The sequence below is a fragment of the Olea europaea genome, chromosome 13 (genome assembly GCF_002742605.1).
Source record: "Olea europaea var. sylvestris chromosome 13, O_europaea_v1, whole genome shotgun sequence".
Classification (NCBI taxonomy): Eukaryota; Viridiplantae; Streptophyta; class Magnoliopsida; order Lamiales; family Oleaceae; genus Olea; species Olea europaea.
In genome coordinates, this window is record NC_036249.1 from 23355105 (window position 1) to 23376166 (window position 21062).

Sequence of the window (21062 nt, forward strand, 5' to 3'; positions counted from 1 at the left end):
ACAATTAATTTTAACCATATATTTCATGCATTCAACACCATACATTTCCTCAACTTTTATCAAAAACTACTAAAAATCTAATTTAATCTCCACAAAATAGGGGCTTAATGTTTCCATACTAAAATTATGTTCTTGTTTGGCTTTGTTTTATTTAATAAGCAACGATCCACACTAAATTCCTACACGGTTTTGTTTAAAATTTCATTTCATTGAGACTTTTAGTAATTGGTTTCTCTTCGATTTTTAAAAAATTAAAAATCAAAAAGTTGAAAAATAATAGCCAGGCCAAAGGCTTGTCTCGCAGGCATGGTAACGAGACAAAACAAGTTGGGATTATTGTTAAGATTACTAATTCATACATCGATCAAAATAATAATCAAATTCATTCATTTATATAGATGATAAAACTTATATCAACCCGTTTTCGAAATAACTTTAACAACGTAAAACACTTATCAGATATAAAAACTTTTCACAGTTAACATGGTAAGAAAACCTTATGGTTCCCTGCAATAGTCATACATTCAAAGAACCGTGCTTACGATTTTTTCTACCACATCTACATCGTGAAGTTTTTATTCTCCCCAGTGAAGGCAAGAGATCAATTCTAAAACACTAATTTTATAGAACAGGAAGTCCAAAAAAAAAAAATGAAAAAACTGAAAGAAAACTTGTTGATGCTTGCAAATTGTAATCACTAAAAAAACTTACAAGCTTCATTAGAAGAAGCTTATGAATTGGTAAAGCTATAAGTAGAGGCTAAACAAACCCATTTATTTACCCAAAAACGAGCTAATCCATCAAAACCTGCCAGACAAACTTATTTTCGATTTAGAACTCTAAGATGAATCAACTCGTAGAAGTTAGAGAGTGAGAAACAAATTATAAAAACTATTAATGAAAATATCAGTAAGAATACACTGAGAAGTATTGTAAAAGATGTCGAAGAAAAAATTAGAAGATATAAAAACAGTAACAGTAGAAAAAGAAACTAATAAAACTAACCCCACATGATCAGCAGCAGATGGTGTCTTTCCCTAAGGAACTAAAAGATAATCTAGCCTTCTTATCTGATCCAAACTGAAACTTAAGATCAGAAGCATGGGGTTCTGAGATACTGCTTGTAGACGGAAATGAGAAAACAAGACAAGTAGACTTATTTGTGTCAAAACTGTAAAAAGGAACAGCAGCAGTCACATCCTTTGGCTGAGATGGAGCACTTGTTGAAGATGAACGCACTATAGAAGGAGTTGGCGGTTCAGAGAGGAACCCTGAACTTGCAGAAACGGGGAAAGTGAAGCCACGGCCATTATCAGAAGAAACTGCATAGGGATTGGGCCTGCCGATGGAAATTGATGGCAAAATTGATTTTTTTTTCCATGAGAAAGAGTCGACTGATCCTTGGATGGCACAAGGCCAGTGGGATTGGTCATCTCCTTCTGCCCATTGCTGGTTATGACGAAAGACTTCTGCAAAAATGGCATTGTCAAAACGATTTTCCACTACATAGCATTCAAGCATGTCAAAATCTTTAACAAAAATCATGTGCAATTAAGACATTGCAAAACAATAATTTGCACAGTAAAGTTGACAAGATTTATTTCTGGCTGCTGACACATTTCTGAGCTTTTCATCCATTGAAATTACACGTCGTGTACTACCTTTTGAAAGCTACGAAGAGCCCGAGCAGAAATTACATCTTTCACTACTGCTTACTACATAAATCGTAACTAAATCCAAGTTAAAAAGTTCAATACATTATTAAGCCAAATTAAGTAATTGGTCACAATTCCAAGACTGGAAGTTGGCTATAGACACACCCTTTTTGATTCAGATATTACTATATTATCAAAAATTTAGTTTGAAATAATGCAAGAAGAATCGGAACCAAACTGCTATAGAAAGAGAAGCAAACAATGTTTAATGTTTATACCAATACTATCAATCTTACACTTAGAAACCTCTTTTAAGTGAGGAATGGTTAAATTAATTTATTCAAACTTGTAAAAAGCCAAAACTATTTTAAAGTAACCAGACAAAACAGAACAAGGTTGCTTAATTTGCCAGATACCAATTAAAATTTTGCTGCACAGATGACAAGAAAAATTTATCCGAAGTTAGCAAGAATACATATAGCAAATCCACAGTTAAAAGCTGGTTAATTTTGACCAAAAACTTCTCTATTACACAGCCAGATACAAGTTTATAACAATTGGGTGTCTAAGAGCTAGAAATTTTTCAGGATATAATCAGAGCAGTATCTGCTTTTGCTGCAAAAAACACGACAGTCATGTCCTAATGGGCCAATGGCTACCATAAATTAATGAGCTAGCAAGTTTTCAAGTATGCATGTCTATTTAACATTTAACTGTTTTCTTAATTAAAATCCCATGCTGAGTAGCGTGGGCACTACAGATTCAGAGGAGAATGACCTCCATAAATTAATATTTAACTTTGCTTGCTAGCTCATTAATTACATCAAGAGCAACAAAAATCAATTCAGAGTCTCCAAAAAATAAACCAGGAGATACGACAACCTATTCCACGGAAACTAGAAATCTAACAAGGACAAGTTTAAAGCCTCACACAAACTGCACAAAATCGGGCGCTGAGGAATCGTCATAAAGATTTTCCTGATCTTGATATTGAGGTTGCAATCAATTGGGGGGTGAAAGTGTATAATCAGTAATCTTCAGAGCCTACGTTTCAGAACAATCACTACTATTTTGGGGATTAACAAGTTAACATCAGGCTCACATGGTACCGAACAAGATTGATCAAACAGCATTTTAATAGCCCATAGCGCTATGAGTTCTGCTACTTTAGTTAGGTGGCTGCAGGCATGTGGTGATACTTAGCCAGTAGCTATTATTTTAGTGTTGTTATAAGCTGGATCATTGATATTATTATTATGAAATTAAACTTTATACATTGACATGACAAATTAACCACTAACGTGTTAATTAAACTACACATTGGCATATATAGAGCAAAAACTAACATCCATTAAGAATTAAGATCAAACAGTAACTTAACAGAAACAAAGTACCTTGTCCAAATTCTTGACCTGGGGATCAAAAGTTTTCTTAAAACCAAAAGTCGGTATTTCATTGGAACCAGGGATCATACTAGGAAAAAGCACTCCGGTATTAGAAGCTTTGGCATTTTCATTAGCATTCCAATTAACTTCATCCCCGCCTTTCTCCTGAAATTGAACTGGAAAACTTGCATTGCTGCTATCATTTTTGAACTCCCTGGGAATCTTCTGGCTGACGAAACTGGCGTTCTTATGAGAACCAAGTTCTCCAAACTGCAATGAGCTGACATTTGCCTTGGGAACGGTATCAGAAGCCTCATCAGGAGTTTTTCTCCATGTAGTGGCAAGCTTCAATTCAGCTGCCTTTTCTTTATGCGTTGGTTTGTTTCTGTCAAGATGTTCTAATATTTTTCTAGCTGCCTCACTAGAAGAAGACTGATTTAGATTTTTGAATCCTGATTCAGAGCCACCTACAGCAGGTTCCTCTATCATGTACTTAGAAGCACTACTTGTTTCACCACGTTCCAATTTCGTTTCTGTACTAGGCAAGAGACCTTCAGAAAAAGTTGATTTTACCATTTCAGGATGAGCATCTATAGATGATTTGTGGAAAATAGATCCTCTCGGTCGAACTTCTGATGCAAACTTATTCCTAATCCGACGAATAGGCCCCACAGACCCATAGCTATCAACTGCATCACCCCCATTTCATAGCTGCTAAAAATAGAAGTCAAATGTGACAGTGTAGAAGTGCAATGTCATGCATATTCAGCCTCACTAGGACCATATAATTCAGTCAAATTCTTTTCAAGACTCAATCTTGAAATCTTAATTACATAATACAGGACATCATGACAACGTCTTCTAGAGGACAAGTTATCAATAGAGCATGAAAATAGAAAATTACTATGCTATGCTAGCATGCATTAATTATAAAAACCTAAATGTGTACCTGCCCATAAATGGATGTATGAGCTTGCTGAAAGGGAGTAGATGATCTATTCTGGAACTTGCTATCAGCCTGTAACTGGGCAGCAAAATCATGTAGACAATTTAATTATCAGTCTCTGAATATTACTGTAACATACTTCACAAAAGTCAATTAACTTCATATACCTTGTCTCTAGACTTGGATGCTATGGTTCTAGAATATGGGGTTCTAGGAAAATCAAAATGTCCATATCTGCCTCTTTGACTCTGCGGTGTTACATAACCACGACCATCATGTACCTCGGCACCAGGCCAACAAATGGATGGTTTAGGCGAAGGGGGTGGCATAATTGGCTTTGTTGCAAATTCATTGCTAAATTGTTGAGCTCTTCTGCTTTTTGACATGAAACTATAGGGGTCATGGCCTCGTTCTGAGGTACAACTACCCATATATGCCTGAGCAATATCAACTGGGGAGGCACCAATAGCATCTTTAACCTGTAAAATATTGTGAAATAAAGTCCTCCATGCATTATATTTGTAAAACAATCTTCAAAAAGAAAAAATTTCATCAACATTTAGGTTACAGCTATTGAAAAGTATAAAATAGTGACAACAGCTGCAGAACTATTCAGTGGGCTAAGAGACATGAAGTGCACTCACATCTGCTTTTTGGAGAGAAGTTGCAATAAGTCTGTCTCTGTCTTCCTGCTTTCTCTCAAGTGGTGTTCTAGGGATTTTTGGTGACCGTGTAACCTGTCCAGTTTCATGAAGATATAATTTGTGCCAAGAAAATAAAGTCTTCCATGCATTAGATTCTAATGCATTTTCTCCAAAAGAATATTTAGATAAATGTTTAAGCTACACAAATTATACAATATATATCCTTGATATTAGCCACAGTAGCAAATATGCGTGCAACCAATCAAATCAGGAAAACCATAGTACACTCACATCTGATTTTTGAATAGGAGTTCCAATGAGAGGTCTGTTTGTATCTTGTTGTCTTTCTTCAACTGGTGTTCTAGGAATTTCTTGTGTCAACAAAACCCGTTCAGCATCTTCTCCACTAGGATTCTTCTTTTCCCCCTCCATGTCCACCCTAGAATTCAATATTTCTAGCAAATGGTTGATTTCCTCTCTGCATAGCACAGCAGGATGAGCATTATGATAGAAGCTTGACGAATGCTTGACATGTTAAGATAAGACTGACTGAATTACAATTGTGCTGTGAATATATGCAAGTGGCTCAAGGAAAAATGGCAAGATGCTTGGTTTATACATGGTGATGCAACCATTTCTCCGAAAAGCTATAGCTAGAAGGACAGGTGCATTCAAGTCCTTTCACACCCACAACCAGGCCAGAGTATCCACCCCAGGCACTGTTTATATGAGACTTATGTCAAGAATCCCTTACGAGATAGGCCCACGTTCATAATGAAGTGATGCTTGGCATCATTCTATCGAACACAAGACTTCCTGCTCTAATATTAGCTGATGTAGGGTACGCGACGCAACCAAGCCATTTCTCCCTAAAGTAATAAGCATATAGCTAATAGGAGAGGTGCCGTCAAACCCTTTATCCATCACGACCAGGCTGGAAATCTTTCCTAAGCACTATTCATTTGGACCTTACTACAACAATCCCTTACAAGATAGGCCAAACGTCACGTTCTTGATGCCTCAATCTAACAATCATGCATATATCTGACAAGGGAAAAAATGGTTTCCAGCTTCAAATCACCATGTGTAGCAACTGAATCCATTCTTTCGTACAAATTCCAATTACAGAAGGTTATATCTACTACGGAGATGATAATAAGTAAAAATAAATAAGACAAAAGTCAATTAACGAAAAGCCTACTTGGAAAAAGTTTTTCCTTTCAACAGCTGCTCGAACCTGGAAAAGTCAGTACCATCACTAGAAGTTTTTACTTTGTCTTGTCCAAACTCATTGTGATCAAAAACTAGGTTCAATCCATCAGCAACTTCACTTGGACCACCTATTTCAGCAGATCTGAAAGGTAGAGACTGCATGCACGTGATTTTGAGCTTGTTTTCAACATATTATAAGCAAGTTAAAACAGAAGGGAGTACGTAAAGATATACTGAATCAACTCAAAGAGCTTCAATAAAACCAAAGGTATGAATGAAACAAGTAAAGCTTTTTTTCTTAATCAGACAGTTGTATTGATATTTAATACAATGAAATAACAGTAAATTTCTTAGATCAGCAGCATTTTTCTTTCTTAGGCTCTGATAACAAAAACTAATTGATGCTATATAAAAGGAAAAGCAACCAGTGCATAAAGATGGCACGTATCATCCCAACGTTTCCAAATTCAACCATTAATTCAACTCATCACTCATCAGCTATCCCAGAAACTCAGCTTAGACACCTATCACACTGATAAACACTGTCCAAATACTTAAGACACCACACGCCTCGGCAGAAGTTTAAGCTAATCACCTTATCCAAGAACACAATGTATACAAGATCAGGCAAACTTAACAAATCATCTTTACAAATTCGTTTACACCGTTTTCCTTCTTTTCACCAAATCTTAACATCTGAAAACTAGATATATAGAAAAAAATAATAACAATAATAATATTCAATCTTCTCATCCTCCTATGCAAGAAATTATGGTTTCTCATATAAATATTGAAATTCTTGCTTCCCCTCTCAAAAGGATATCTAAAGAACAACTTGATGATTCTCAAATTGTTGCTAAAGATATCAAAAATATTCGAGCTCAGAACAATTATACCAACATTACTCGTCAATCTTTATGTTCTCAACTCAACAAAATTTAAATAAATTCTGAATTCGAAGTCACTTCTAAAACCTCTAAAAAAGAGTTTAAAGAAAGTGATGAGTAAAAATCTTTCAATTCTAAAACCACCATCTTTCATCCAAATGATTTATTACCTCAATTTGAAAAGCAGAAACTTCAAAATTAAAAACAGAATCTGATGTTCTTAAAGAACTCTCTTTTCAATTAAAAAATTTAGCCATTCAATAAAATATCAATACGATTGATAAAATTGAAAATCAATTTATTGATGAAAATTTTAATTTTATCAATAAATTAAAAAAATTTCTAACATATTATCCAAAATCTACACAACCCGATTTGCTTTTTGAAGAAAAAGCAAAACCTCAAAAGATTTCTGATGGTGCAACTAGTGTCGAGTGGAATTTTGATGGTCTTACTGAATATCAAATTATCAATATCATCATGACCGTGACTATGTGTTATAAAACATAGATAGGCAAAGGAATCAATGCCAATAACGCCGTTAATAATATCATTATTGGTTTTACTAGACAGCTTGATCAATGGTGGATTAATTATCTATCCCAGGCTGAAAGAAATTCAATAATCAACGCTGTCAAAAGAGATAGTAATGGAACTATTATTACAACTCAAGACAGCCAAGCTATTAATGATAGTTACAATGTTTTAGCTTGTACTATTATTAACCATTTCATTGGATCCCCTACAAATTTATTACAAATTCAAAATGATATTTTGATGAATTTAAGATGTCCTAAGCTTCAATATTTCCGATGGTATAAAGATATGTTCTTGTCTTGTATTATGTTACGAGATGACTATCAACAATCCTATTGGAAAGAAAAATTTATTTCTGAACTTCCAAAGCTATTTGCTGAGAAAGTTAGAAATACTATTTTTTAACAGAAAAATTTATTCCTTACAATTCTAATTTTCATGAATCTAATATTTCAACGAAATCTCATCCTAATATAAACTGCCCAAACAAGAATTCTTAAACAGCGAACAACCAGTTCAAATATTCACAACCAAGAAGTACACCTTGAATTGGTCAAAATATGCAGAATTTCTACCTTCGGCTACTACAAGATCTTTATAAACCAAAGAAGCTGAGCCTACTTTACACACTTCCACTCTCCTTGGCTCACGAGGTGACTTTAAGTGATAGGGGTGGGAGATGGGAAAACAAGAAAGTTCTAGAAAGATATATGGATAGGGGACCAACCGTGTTAGAGATGAAAAAGGAATTGTTGGACTTTTGTATAAAGGAAATCAAATATTTACTTGACAAAAGCTTAATTCGTCCAAGCAAATCCCTTTAGAGTTGCTCGGCTTTCTATATCAATAATTCGACTGAAATTAAAAGAGGTGCTCCTCGTCTTGCAATCAATTATAAGCATCTTAATACTGCTCTAATGGATTCGTTATCCACTTCCTTAAAAGAAAAATCTTTTGAATAGATTATTCAAAACTGTTATCTTCTCAAAATTTGATATGAAGCCAGAATTATGGCAAATTCAAATTAAAAAAGATAAATACAAAACTGCTTTCAATGTTCCTTTTGGTCAATATGAATGGAACGCTATATCATTCGGTTTTAAAAATGTCCCTTTTGAATTTCAAAAAATTATGAACGATAATTTCATTATTGTTTATATTGATGATGTTCTTATATTTTTAGAAAGTATAGAACAACATTTCAATACATTCATACATATTATCAAAAAAAATGATTTAGCAACATCTACCAAAAAGATTGTTTTATGTCAAACAAAAATCCCTTTTTAGGTCATAATATTCAATTAGACACAATTATTCGAATTTAAAGAAGTCTAGATTTTACTGAAAAATTTCGCCATGAAATGTTAGACAAATCTTCTCTTCAAAGATTCCTTGGTTGTGTCAACTATGTCGGAAACTTTATCAAAGAGATAAGATTGATCTGTGCCCCTCTTTTCAAAAGATTACAAAAGAACTCGGACCCATAGAGTCACGAGCATAATGTCAAAAATATTCCATGTCTATCAATTCTTGATCTTAATGCCTCCATTATTGTCGAAACTGATGCCTCTGATTTAGACTTTAATGGAGTGTTAAAACAAATTCCAAAAGAGTTAAGTCAAGAACAGTCTAAGAAGCACGGATATGGATAGGTGATTCGGGAACGATACGATACGGATACGTCGATACGACTTTTTTGAAAAATTTGGGATACGCTGATACGTGTTATAAAATTCGACATAAATTTATTAATATTAAAAAACATTAATACAGAAACATAATAATGAAAATAAATAAAATACCAAAGCATTTTATCTTAATCATTAATTGTAGAAACTTCATTTCCTTCGACATCAACAACAATTTCTTCATTATTATTGAAAATAACAATATTGAACTCTGCCTCGTCTAATGATAAATTAGCAACCTCAAGCAGTCTAACACTTTCAAGAGTATCAAAAGAGTTTTCAACAATGTCTCATATTTTGAATTCTCCTTTCGAATAGAGATCTAATTTTTTTATAAAAGACGCAAATTGCTATGAATGAAAACCAATTCTTCAACTGGTAGAGTTATTTTATTCCTTCTCGTAATGTGTACAAAAGAGTATGGCACTAGATGAAGAAAAAGGTTGCACAAAAAGTTTCAAAGTAATATTTTGTAGTGAAGGTGCATGTTAATCATGAAATATCAAATACGTATCAAAAATCATACAAAAATTATAAAATAATTAAAAAATACATATGGGATACGTAAAAAATATAGCCCATGTTTGAACCACATTATAGAAAAAAATGCATTATTCATGTCAAATCTATGAGAAATGTGTGGTTAAAAAATAAGGAAAAATTTTAAATTTACGTGTAATATTATTTTATCGAAGAATGTGTGATTGAAATGATATCAAATCACTGTTGAAAAATGTATTTTTTTAAAAATAATGTGGCTCAAACAAGCCCATAAAAATATATAAAATAATTAAACAACAAATATCCAGTACGTATCGAAGGGTATCAAAGAGTATCGACGTATCGGATACGTGTACGTAACAAGTTTACAAGTATCGGTGCTTCTTAGAGAACAGTTGGTTAGGTTTCATGGTGGTATGGACCGGTCCTCAAAAGAACTATTCAACTATCAAAAAGAAGATTTTATCTATTGTATTAGGTATTTCAAAATTTCAAAACAATTTAATTAATAAATAATTCATTTTAAAGACTGATTGCAAAACATCTAAAGAAGTTTTGCAAAAAGACGTCAAAAATCTTATTTCAAAACAAATCTTTGCTAGAGGACAAGCTATTTTGTCATGTTTTGATTTCAAAATACTATATATAAAAGGAAACTCAAACTATCTTACAGACTTCCTCATAAGAGAATTTCTACAGTCTTTAGAGACAAAATCATGAATGTAAGAAAATAATCAAATTTCTGGCTCATGAATCTAAGAAAATATTCAAATTTCTGGCAAAACCCCTTTCTAAGAAACTCTACAACAAATTTTGAAGATCAAAATTTCTCAATCAAAGAATCATCTTCTTTGAATAAAGGAAAATTTCACCATCAATCAGATTCCTTTTTAGGAACTGAACCAAAGATTTATGAATTCAACATTCATAAAAAACTTTTTAAATTTCAAAAAAAAATCTAGATGAAATTCTTACTACTTACTATCAAAGAAGTAATAAAGATATTATTAGATGTTTTAAAAATACTATCGAAATTTTTTTACAGTAGTTACAAAATAATTCAATAATGATGAAAAAAATCTTCAAAATCCTTCAAAAGATTTTTCTTTCAAAAATTTATTCTTTTTAAAAAAGAAAAGAAAAAGTTTTATAAAGAAAGTTTTACAACTTCCGGAAGATATTTATCAAAATATTAGCAATAGAGATCCTACTTGTTCTCAAACATTTAAATATATTATATTCAAAATATTTGATAATTTTTATTTCAATGGCATTGAGACTAGTGAAAGTCAATCATATATTACATTTTACCTTCAAAAGGTATTTCAATCATTAATTTCATTAATGAAGAAATTCGTTAAATGACTAAATGAGGATTTATTTCTTCAATACATATTAATTCAAATATTAATATTTCTCTTTTTAATAGCTTTCTTAAGAGGGTTATTAATCATCTTTTTGAATTCAAATTTAAAACCCTCAAAATTGAATTTTCAACCATTCTTCCAGAATGGATTGTTGAAGAAGAAAAATTCAATGTTACTCTTTTTACTAAAAAGTATTTTTCAGCTAAATAAATTATTACTATTTGGAGTACTTTGTCTAAAAACCTTCCAGTACAAGATTCAAATATCTCATCAAAACATTACAGCCCTGAAGAAAAAGACATCATTCGCAAAAATCATGTACGAGAAATTCTTACAAAAATCAGATCAAAACCTAAATATAGGCATCAGTTTCAACAATAATGGAGGCATTAGGATCAAGAATTGATAGACATGGAATTTTTTGACAGCTTTTTTGACTTTTTAGACAGCAACAATATGCTCGTGACTCCATGGGTCCGAGTTCATTTGTAATCTTTTGAAAAAAGGGGCAAGATCAATCTTATCTCTTTAATAAAGTCTCCGAAATAATTGACACAACCAAGAAATCTTTGGAGAGAAGGTTTTTCTAACATTTCATCAGAAAATTTTACAGTAAAATCTAGATTTCTCTAAATTGGAATAATTGTCCTTAATTGAATATTGTGACCTATAAAACGGATTTTTGTTTGATATAAAACAATCTTTTTAGCAAATGCTGCTAATCCATTTTTCTTGATAATATGTATGAATGTATTGATATGTTAGAAATGTTGTTCTATACTTTCTGAAAATATAAGATCATCAATACAAACAATAATGAAATTTGAAAAATGATTGAAAAACAATTACTTTGTTCTCTTCATCGATGATTTTAGTAGAAAGAGATGAGTCTAATCAAAAGTTTTTAGAACTTTCAAGAAGTATAAAACTCTTGTTGAAAAAGAAAGTGACTATAGCATAGCAGCCAAGAGATCAGAGAGAGAAGGAGAATTCACCTCTAAAGAGTTTGAGAAATATTGTGAGAATAATAGAATTCGTCGTCCATTGACGGTTCCATACTCTCCACAACAAAATGGAGTGACCGAAAGAAAGAACAGATCTATTCTTAACATAGCTCACTGAATGCTCAAAAGTAAGAGATTGCCCGAAGAACTTTGGTCTAAAACTGTTAATTGAGCTATGTACCTATCTAATCGATCACCTTCTAGAAGTGTGTGGAATATGACACCACAAGAAGCATGAAGTAGAAGGAAGCCCAGCATCTCTTACCTAAGAGTATTTGGGAGCATTGCATATGCTCATGTGCTAGATCAAAAGCAGTCCAAGCTAGATGATAAAAATGAAAGGTATATCTTTATCGACTATAACTCTAGCTCTAAAGGCTACAAATTGTATAATCCAAGTAAGTAGAAGATCACCATAAGTAGAGATGTCGATTTTGATGAAGGAACTTGGGATTGGGGTGTCCAAAAAGAAAACTATGACTTCTTACCTTTCTTTGAGGAAGAAAAACAAGAGAATAGAGAGCAGCAAGTCCACCTACATCATCTACTCAGGGACAAGCTTCGCCATCATCTACACAAAGAGAAAGCTCAAGCAAAAGCACACCACAGATGAGGAGCCTACAAGATAGTATGAGGTAATAGATAATCAAAATGATCTCTCTCTTTGTTGTCTTTTTGTCGATTGTGAGCTAATAGGATATGAAAAAGCAGCGCAAAGTAAAAGATAGAGAGACGCCATGGATGAAGAGATTAAGGCTATTGAGAAGAACGACACGTGGGAGTTGACTCTTTTCAAAGGAAAAAAAGCAATCAGAGTCAAGTAGGTGTACAAAACCAAGAAGAATGCTAAAGGAGAGATGAAGAGATACAAACAAGATTGGTTGCCAAAGACTACAACCAACTGCCGGGGATCAACTATAAAGAGGTATTTGCCCCCGTTGCTCACCTAGAAACCATAAAATTAGTTATCTCTCTTGCCGCACAAAATAAGTGGAAGATTTTTCAAATGGATGTAAAATTAATGGTTATCTTGAAGAAGAAGTTTCGCGACCAATGGAATATAAAATAGAAAGGTATGAAAATAAAATCTTAAAACTAAAAAAAGCTTTATATGAGTTGAACCAAGCTCTAAAGGCATGGAATAGTAAAATTGATAAGTACTTTTAGGGATGTCAACGAGCCGAGCCCGGGCTCAGCTGGGGTAAAATGATCGAGCTTTTTTTGGGCCTGAGCCGGGCCGAGCAAAAGCTTAGTTAAAAAGATTAGGCTCGCCCGAGCTTTTAGCTCGGACCTTTTCGAGCCGAGCCCGACAGGCTCGATTTTGGTTGTGGGTTTTTTTTTTTATATTAAAAAAGAGGAAAGCAGGTTGCTGTCAAACAAGGCAACAACCTTCTGCCTTTTAAAAAAAAAAAATATATATATATATATATATATATATATATATATATGTATGTGTATATGTATATATATATGTATGTGTATATATATATATCTTTTTTTTTCTTTTAATATAGGCTTGTGAGCCTGAGCCAACGAGCCACACGGGCTGGCTCGGGCTTTTCTCGGCACCCCAAAATGGTGCACCCCCGTCGAATGCGGAACCAAGTTATCGAAGTATGATTAAGGTAAAAAAAGTAGATCCAACACTCTTTAGGAGTCTTGTCGGAAGTTTAAGATACTTGACATGACAAGAACATATATCCTTTTTGGAGTTGGGCTCATCAGTCGTCATATGAAAACAGCCACCATGACTCATATAAAAGCTGCAAAGAGGATTCTTCGTAGCATCAGAGGTACGGTTGACTATGGTTTAATCTATTCATAATCTAATGGATTCAAACTTGTTGGATATAGTTACAATAATTGGGGCGGAGACACTTATGATAGAAAGAGCACTATTCAATACATGTTCTACTTGGACGACACTGCATTCACTTGGAGCTCGAAGAAGCAATCGATCGTGTCGCTATCTACATGTGAAGCTCAATATATATTGCAACTACTTCAAGTGTTTGCCATGCGATTTGGCTTAGAGACTTGTTGAAAACACTTGGAGTCTCACAAGATGAACCGACAAATATCTATGTTGACAATAAATCAGTACTAGCATTGACAAAGAATCCAATATTTCACGATCGAAGCAAACACATCAATACAAGGTATCACTTCGTAAGAGAGCATTGCAAAGAAAAAGGTGCAATTAAAGTATGTAACCTCTCAAGAGCAAATCGCAGACATTCTCACAGAGCCACTCAAGCATAACGTGTTCCGCAAGCTAAGAAATCTACTTGGAGTAGCAAACTCAAGTTTAAAAAGGATGTTGATAAGTAAACCTGATTTTGGACCAAGTATTATGGACTTCAGGATTTTCCTCATAAGCTCAATTCAAATAAAAAGCCCAACAAAGCCTAGCATTTCAAGAAACATTTTCTAGAAAGATCTATGTAAATATCTAAGTAAAAGATGTGGTCATAATATAGTAATGTGTCAAGTAAATTATGTGGTTTTGAAAACTATATCTAGAATATTTTCCTATAATATATCTAGTTCAAATATGTGGTCTAGAAATCTCATGTAAATATGTGACCTAGAAGTCTCTAAAAAAATGTGTGGCCCAGAAATTTCTTGTAAATCCTATATAAAGGAATAGGGTCTCTCCATTTTGTAACAAGCCATGTGTATAAGTTTTGAAATTAAGAAATAGAAGTTTCCTTTTTATTCACTTACTTCTTCCTATTAGTATTGTCCTCCTTAAAAGCCTTAGCCAATCCAAATTAGTAAACCTCTCTTTCCTCAAACAGTTTTTCCCTCATTTTTCAATCGATATACTTTTTTTTAGATGTCAATACGTAAAATATTTATGCGGTGGAGCATTGATACTTGAAATTTTATTAGATATAATCATGATAAAATTCAAATAGAGAGTGAGTTATAGACAGCCAAACTATTAAAAAGTAAAAATAAAGTCTTTTGAGCATGACTTTTCAGATTTGACATTTTAGAATAAAGAGGATCTCACTTCTAAAAAATCTCCTGGAGATGCTCTTACACCTGGAGTAATTTTAAAGATGCGTTGAATAGTGCATCATAGTTTGGCTTTATACGTTTCCTATAACAAAATGGTCTAAAATTATCTAATCATGTTAGGGAGTTCCTTCCAAAGGATTCATAATTGGAACAGAATGAGAAACATAACTATCAAAAAAAAAAAAAAAAAAAAAATGAGAATGAGAAATCGAAAATTGTGTTCTAAAAGTAATTTGGCTTTCTTCAAAACTTCCCTGTCATAATTATGTTAAATTTATAGACTAGTGATTGCTACCTTATCACATAGGCACATATTTAATCAAGCATAAAAAAATTGAAAATTTATTTTTGCGTTGCACACTTACACTTGTACTGCCATTGACACTATCTTCAGCATTTGCTGGCAGTTCAGCATCCGGTCTATCTGCGCAGGTAAAAAGATACAAGTCTTAAACAGATAAAAAGACAAGGAGAGCACAGAATATTGTAAAAGATTTTATCGAATAGCATAAACATAAATGAACCGTTAAATGATCTAGAACACAACATACAAACACAAAGAAAATCAGCCGAAATTGCACAAAAAGAAGGCTTCTGGTATATCATTAATCATAATCAAGCTATAATTGTAATCCATACAATCCAAAATGTTAACACTATCTTGAATTCAATTAATTCAAAATATTCTTATATAATAAAATCAACAGTTTTGCTACAGTTGCAATAAGTTTGACATTGTTGTGAGGTGAATCTTGGAATGTCAAACTTAATGTACACAAAGTGTACAAGTAGTTTAATTCAAAAATCAATGCAGGTAGAAACTAGAAAATAGTATATTTGCTTCAGGGTTGCATTTTTCTGCTCTCACCAATTTCAATTTATTACCGTTCAAAATTTCAATTTTACCTTTGCGAGATACACTCATATTTCCCAAGTATTACAGCGTGATGTCACCATAAATATATATTATGCTAGTTTCTTTGCGTACAGGGAAAAAAATTCCATACAGCGTGATGCAAGTGCAGTTGTGCAAAGTAAGAGATATGAGTAGTCTATCATGACCAGCCTTTGGATGCCCGGCCTTCCCGTGATCTATTCCAAGCCAAAACTTTTCACTCTTCATCCACAAAGATATATAGCCTAGGCCCCTTATGCTCTCTACTAACATATGACATTGATATGAGAGTACATGAAACAAGAGAAACATGTCTTGCAAAAACCAACGTAGAGAACAAAATTCCTGTTCTGTAGGTTTTTTAAATGTGACCTTCACTAATTTTCATCATGTCAAATCATCTTTAACTGGGAAACACTGATCTAAATAATTGAATATTCTAGATTCTAGATCTCTCCAATGACAAGCTTGTCTTCTGCATTCCTAGTTCAATAAACTGTAGTATCAATAATGCAGGTAAAATGAGACCAGCAGTGTACAAAATAAATCAATTAAGGCTCCCAGAAAAGTATCCAAAGCCAAGTAATAAAAACTTGAAAGGTAAAGTAAAATTGAAATCAGATAAAAAGGTAAAAATCTTCTACATGGGGGTGACACTACAGCTTCAGTGGTTCTAACAATCAAAAAATTATGTCTTGATCCAATATAACGCACCATTATCCATTTTCTTCCATAAAAAGTACACTAAATACCCTATTTAATGTTAACTCATCAACGATAAGCCCACCAAAGCTTAATGGGATTTACTGGTAGCGTCTAAAAGGATTTTCCCGAACTATAAAAACACCCACTCTCTTTTTTTAACTTCTCCTAGCACCCACATGAGATACAAAGAATATTCAAAAATATATTTTCCAGCCTCGTGTAATGCGGACCTTTAAAACCCCAATTCACCAAAAAGATCACAAATAATTATAAAAACATGCAATTATTCACCCTTTTCCATTGTATTTATTTCCCAAACTCTAATGTATTGAGATGCTATCGTTATAATATCAATATATAAACACAAATAAACGGATGAAAAGAAAAATTTAATGTCAATGTACCAGCACGGTGACTAACCATTGTTCTCCGATAGAGGAAGAGCGGGAGAGGAGGCCGATTTGGAGAAGAATAAAGGGAAGATCTTGGTGGCGCCGCCAGTTATAAGACGACAGGCAGGATCGACAATTTTCGACAACCAGCCCCGGCCATTTTGATTATTGGTCGGCGGCGGACGGTAATAAGGCTTGGCCGGTAGCTTCCTCCCTGACGGTTTCCGAAACTTTCCCCCGGCGCCTCTTCCTTCGTACCCGTTGTCGACGTACAATGACACTGTTTTTTTTGTGTCATCCATTACTCCCGCTTGGTAAGGAAATGAATTTCTCTTTTCAATTATTATTACTAGCGTACCACTTCATGGCGGTTGGATTCGACTACAGAGTGAACAAAAATTCAAAATTCAAGAAGCCTAATTGGTTGGGGTGTGTCTATCTCTTTGTTTGACATACAAAACTGCAAATCCACGTGAGTATTTGAGCGACAGAACTGATTTTCTCCCAATTCTGCGGAGTGCGGATTCGGATTTGAGAATCGCAGACGCCGGATGTCTTGTTTCACCACAAGACAAAGGCAGTAGAATCAAATCTAGAGCCTCGCTGCACATTTCCAATGGGTAAAAGGGAGGGCGGATAAATTCAGTTTTGTTTGAGGCTATCGTGTCAAAAGTTCCTGAAATGTGAATTTGGTTTTTGGATAAGTGCAAGTGTATAAACAACCTTCCACCCTTTACTCTTGGAAGCATAATCTACGATTTACCTCTCTCATAATGCTCTAGAGCAGGGGCGGTGGAGGATCCTTAAAGTTGGAAGTTAGGGTTCAACCTTTTAAAATCAAATCTAGATGTTTAAAGAAAAGTGGTAATTGGGTCAAATAGCCTATGTTATAGGTTAATGCTTATTTTAGAGAGAAAAAATTTCAGAATTCTTATAGATGTGTTTGAGATAGAGTGAATTAAAATATTGTAAAGAATAACTCACTCATCTTGAATGTGTGTATTTTGTAAGAGTTTTATACAATAATTTTTGTACGAGTACCATTGCTCTATGTTATAATACATTTTGGGATTTTAGCCTTTTGACCAGAAATAATGTTTTTAAAATAAATATATTAAATCCCCGTTTGAGCCCCATTATTTCTTATTACATTAAATTAAATTTTTTTCTCTCATACTTTTAACCACACAATTTTCAATAAAATAATATTACACGTAAATCAAAAACTTTTCAGATGTGTGTATTTTGTAAGAGTTTTATACAATAATTTTTGTACGAGTACCATTGCTCTATGTTATAATACATTTTGGGATTTTAGCCTTTTGACCAGAAATAATGTTTTTAAAATAAATATATTAAATCCCCGTTTGAGCCCCATTATTTCTTATTACATTAAATTAAATTTTTTTCTCTCATACTTTTAACCACACAATTTTCAATAAAATAATATTACACGTAAATCAAAAACTTTTCAGTCATTCATTTTTCAAAAAAATATTATTCATCTCATTATAATATACAAATAATGGGACTCAAACGGCCCCTAAATCATAATTTATAAACTACATAAAACACCCTTATTTAGCATCACTAGAAAACTTAATTCCCCATTTTCTTTTCTCAAATCAATTGAATTTCAGAATCCTAAATCTATCATCTTTGTTTTCTCTTCACAATCCCCAACCCCCCTTATTTTTTCTTCGTGGCTTCTTCATCTCCAAATACTTTTACCATTCAAAATCGATTTCCTTCGTTTTCTTAAGTGAAATGAGGAATTTGGTATAAAGGTTTCATCAATTTACCCAAGATCGAAACTCGCAAAAAAAGCACACATACATGAATAACTACTTCTAAGAACCAATTTCACAGCAGGCTATCCTCGAGTATATATAATTTCTCAATTTTTCATTTTTAATACGATTTTATGCAAAAATAAAAAATTTTGAGAAATTTGTGCCAGAAAGAATTATACAAATAGGGTGGGCTTTTTTAGGCCTTTAAATTTATTAATTTTTTGTATGTTGTGATTGACTTTTGGAACTCAATTTTTTCTTTATATTTTTCATTATTGCTTTGAATTATACGAAAAATACTTAACAATTCAACTTTCTTCCTGTAACTGCAAATTTGAAAAAATGTTATTTCTTTGTTTATTCTTCATGATGTAGATATATAAGCAAATTGGGAAAAAAATATGTAGTGGAGTGCTCTGAGTATGAGATATTGAACATATACATATGGGCTTATAAGTAAATAACGTAAGTGATTTTGAATTTGATTTATGTCTACATTTGTTGTAAATAGGACTTAATTGTGTTTGACGTTGCACAAGATTATTCATTTTCACCAAACCTAAACTTGTTTCTTTATAGAAATTACGTGATGAAATCAAGCAAATAATTGTTTTTTTTCCAAAAAATGAAATACTACAATTGTCTTATTCTTATGCTCTACTTATTGTTTGAAAGATTTTTGTTTCTTGACTTATAAAAAAATAATAATAAAAAAAATCCAGCAACATATGATTCTTTTTTATTCTAATTAGTGTTGAGCTAATAAGTAAAAACAAAGATGACAATTTAATAGAAAGTGCTATCAAAAATTAGATATTTAAGTATTTGCTTGTTGAAAATATTTAAATATCATTTTAGTTGCAATATTAGTGTAATGAAATGGATATTCTGTGATATCATTAAAGTCTCAGCAAATTGGTACTATTTTGTAATTTGCATCAAATGGAATATGGTAAAGTAATAGAATATCGTGATTTTTTACTGTAACTAATATCTTTGTAATGTTTTGCATGTTTTTCTATGATGTAAATTGCATTTAATTGGTTGAGATTGTGATATTTGATATGTTATTTCAGCATGGCACCATGAAGTTTATCTAGTTCTGAAAATTGCATCCTGCCGTTGATGTAATTTTGAAAATATCGGATATTTTTTTTCTATTTTTGAAAATGAATTGTACTACGTATCATTTAACATTACTGTAAATTTTTTATATTTGTTCATTGATTAATTAGCATAATCATTTTGTGTCTTTTATTGTAGAAATGGAACACTCATTTTAGTATGTGATTCCTTTATTGTAGAAATGGAATACTCATTTGAGTTTGTGATTCCTACTGAACATAAAATTAAAGGTATACCTTCAAAAATACGCTCCCTTCAAAGACTTACTATTCTTAAGAAATGTTAGATGATGGTTGGGGGAGAAAAGCTTTTGGTCGCACAATTGAATGATGAGCAGAGATAAGCAACGGACACATCGGTAGGTAGCTGGCAGTTATCTCTTGTCGATCGATGAGATTGCGGAATATACACTATCAACTTTATAGAACTTTTGTTGGCCGGATTATATGTAAAACTTATATTCGATAATAAGATTAAATATTGTCTTCCTTGTATATTTTTCAATTTTATGTGATCGGATGATATAGGACTCAGATGCTAATTTTGTTTAGATGGTAGTGTTTTGATTAGTTGTTTACTTTTGTTGTAATGAAACAAGAGCATTTTGAAATTTTGATTCATTCATTCACTAAATCCTTTTAAGGGTTCGTATTTGACAGCACAAGCATTAGCTTAATTTCCTAAAAACAAGGTTCATGCTAATTTTGGCATTTGATTTGAGAACATCTACATGGTCATTTTTCTCTCTTTCATCCTTATTTGAGAATTTACTTCAGCATGAGTATGCATTTAGTTAGTAGGTAGTTGGCAGTTATATCTTGCAATTGGTAGATTCTGATGACTAGATGTATTCGGTGCTCGGTGTTTTAGTAGTAGCTCGTGCAAAGTTTAAATGGGAATAACTTGTAGGTGTTGCTTTAGAAATAATTTGCTTCATATTATCTTATCTATGCTAGTGTTGCTATTTTTAAAAGTATTTTGTCACCTCAAAATTTAGTCTTGGAAATGTAGAAGGGAATACGAGTGAACATAAAGTGGAACGAACACAAAAATAGTTGAAATTACACCTAACCTTTTCATTGACATGATACTGTTTTCGGGTCACAGGGCCTTGATTTCAGTGCAAAAAGAATCGATTAGACTTGAAACATCATAGAAGACTTGTACAAGTTAAATACAGTAATTTATTGAATATTTTATCTCATAATTAGAATATAATGGAATTTGCTTGCCTTCGTTCATAGTTAAGTCTAATTCAATTTACTCATGGAATACAGTATTGATCATTATCTTGTA

General features: G+C 32.7%; 1 protein-coding gene across 4 annotated transcripts; it reads right to left on the bottom strand.

Annotated features, from left to right (window-relative positions):
• Window positions 1-936: 936 nt before the first annotated feature.
• Window positions 937-17442, bottom strand: LOC111407928 (nuclear pore complex protein NUP1). Of its 4 annotated transcripts, none has more exons than XM_023037652.1 (9): window positions 16877-17442; window positions 15222-15280; window positions 5832-5998; window positions 4922-5108; window positions 4631-4723; window positions 4154-4465; window positions 3989-4064; window positions 3050-3748; window positions 937-1466 (listed from the first exon to the last, which is right to left on the bottom strand). In XM_023037652.1, exons 1-8 carry the CDS (start codon window positions 17148-17150, stop codon window positions 3735-3737), a joined length of 1182 nt encoding a protein of 393 aa, XP_022893420.1. In that variant the 5' UTR covers window positions 17151-17442; the 3' UTR covers window positions 937-1466; window positions 3050-3734. The 4 variants fall into 4 exon arrangements, with proteins under 4 accessions (XP_022893420.1, XP_022893422.1, XP_022893421.1 ...); XM_023037654.1 differs by having other exon boundaries at window positions 939-1469; window positions 5868-5998; XM_023037653.1 differs by having other exon boundaries at window positions 939-1469; window positions 3989-4058.
• Between the last annotated feature and the right edge of the window lie 3620 nt (window positions 17443-21062).

What these genes read in the sequence shown, in the direction of transcription:
- LOC111407928 (XM_023037652.1), bottom strand. Translation starts at nt 17,150, where the DNA reads ATGGATGACACAAAAAAAACAGTGTCATTGTACGTCGACAACGGGTAC. An exon ending in CTTCTCTCCAAAAAGCAGAT is followed by an intron (nt 4,466 to 4,630) that starts GTGAGTGCACTT and finishes AATATTTTACAG; the next exon opens with GTTAAAGATGCTATTGGTGC. An exon ending in CATCCAAGTCTAGAGACAAG is followed by an intron (nt 4,065 to 4,153) that starts GTATATGAAGTT and finishes TTTGCTGCCCAG; the next exon opens with TTACAGGCTGATAGCAAGTT.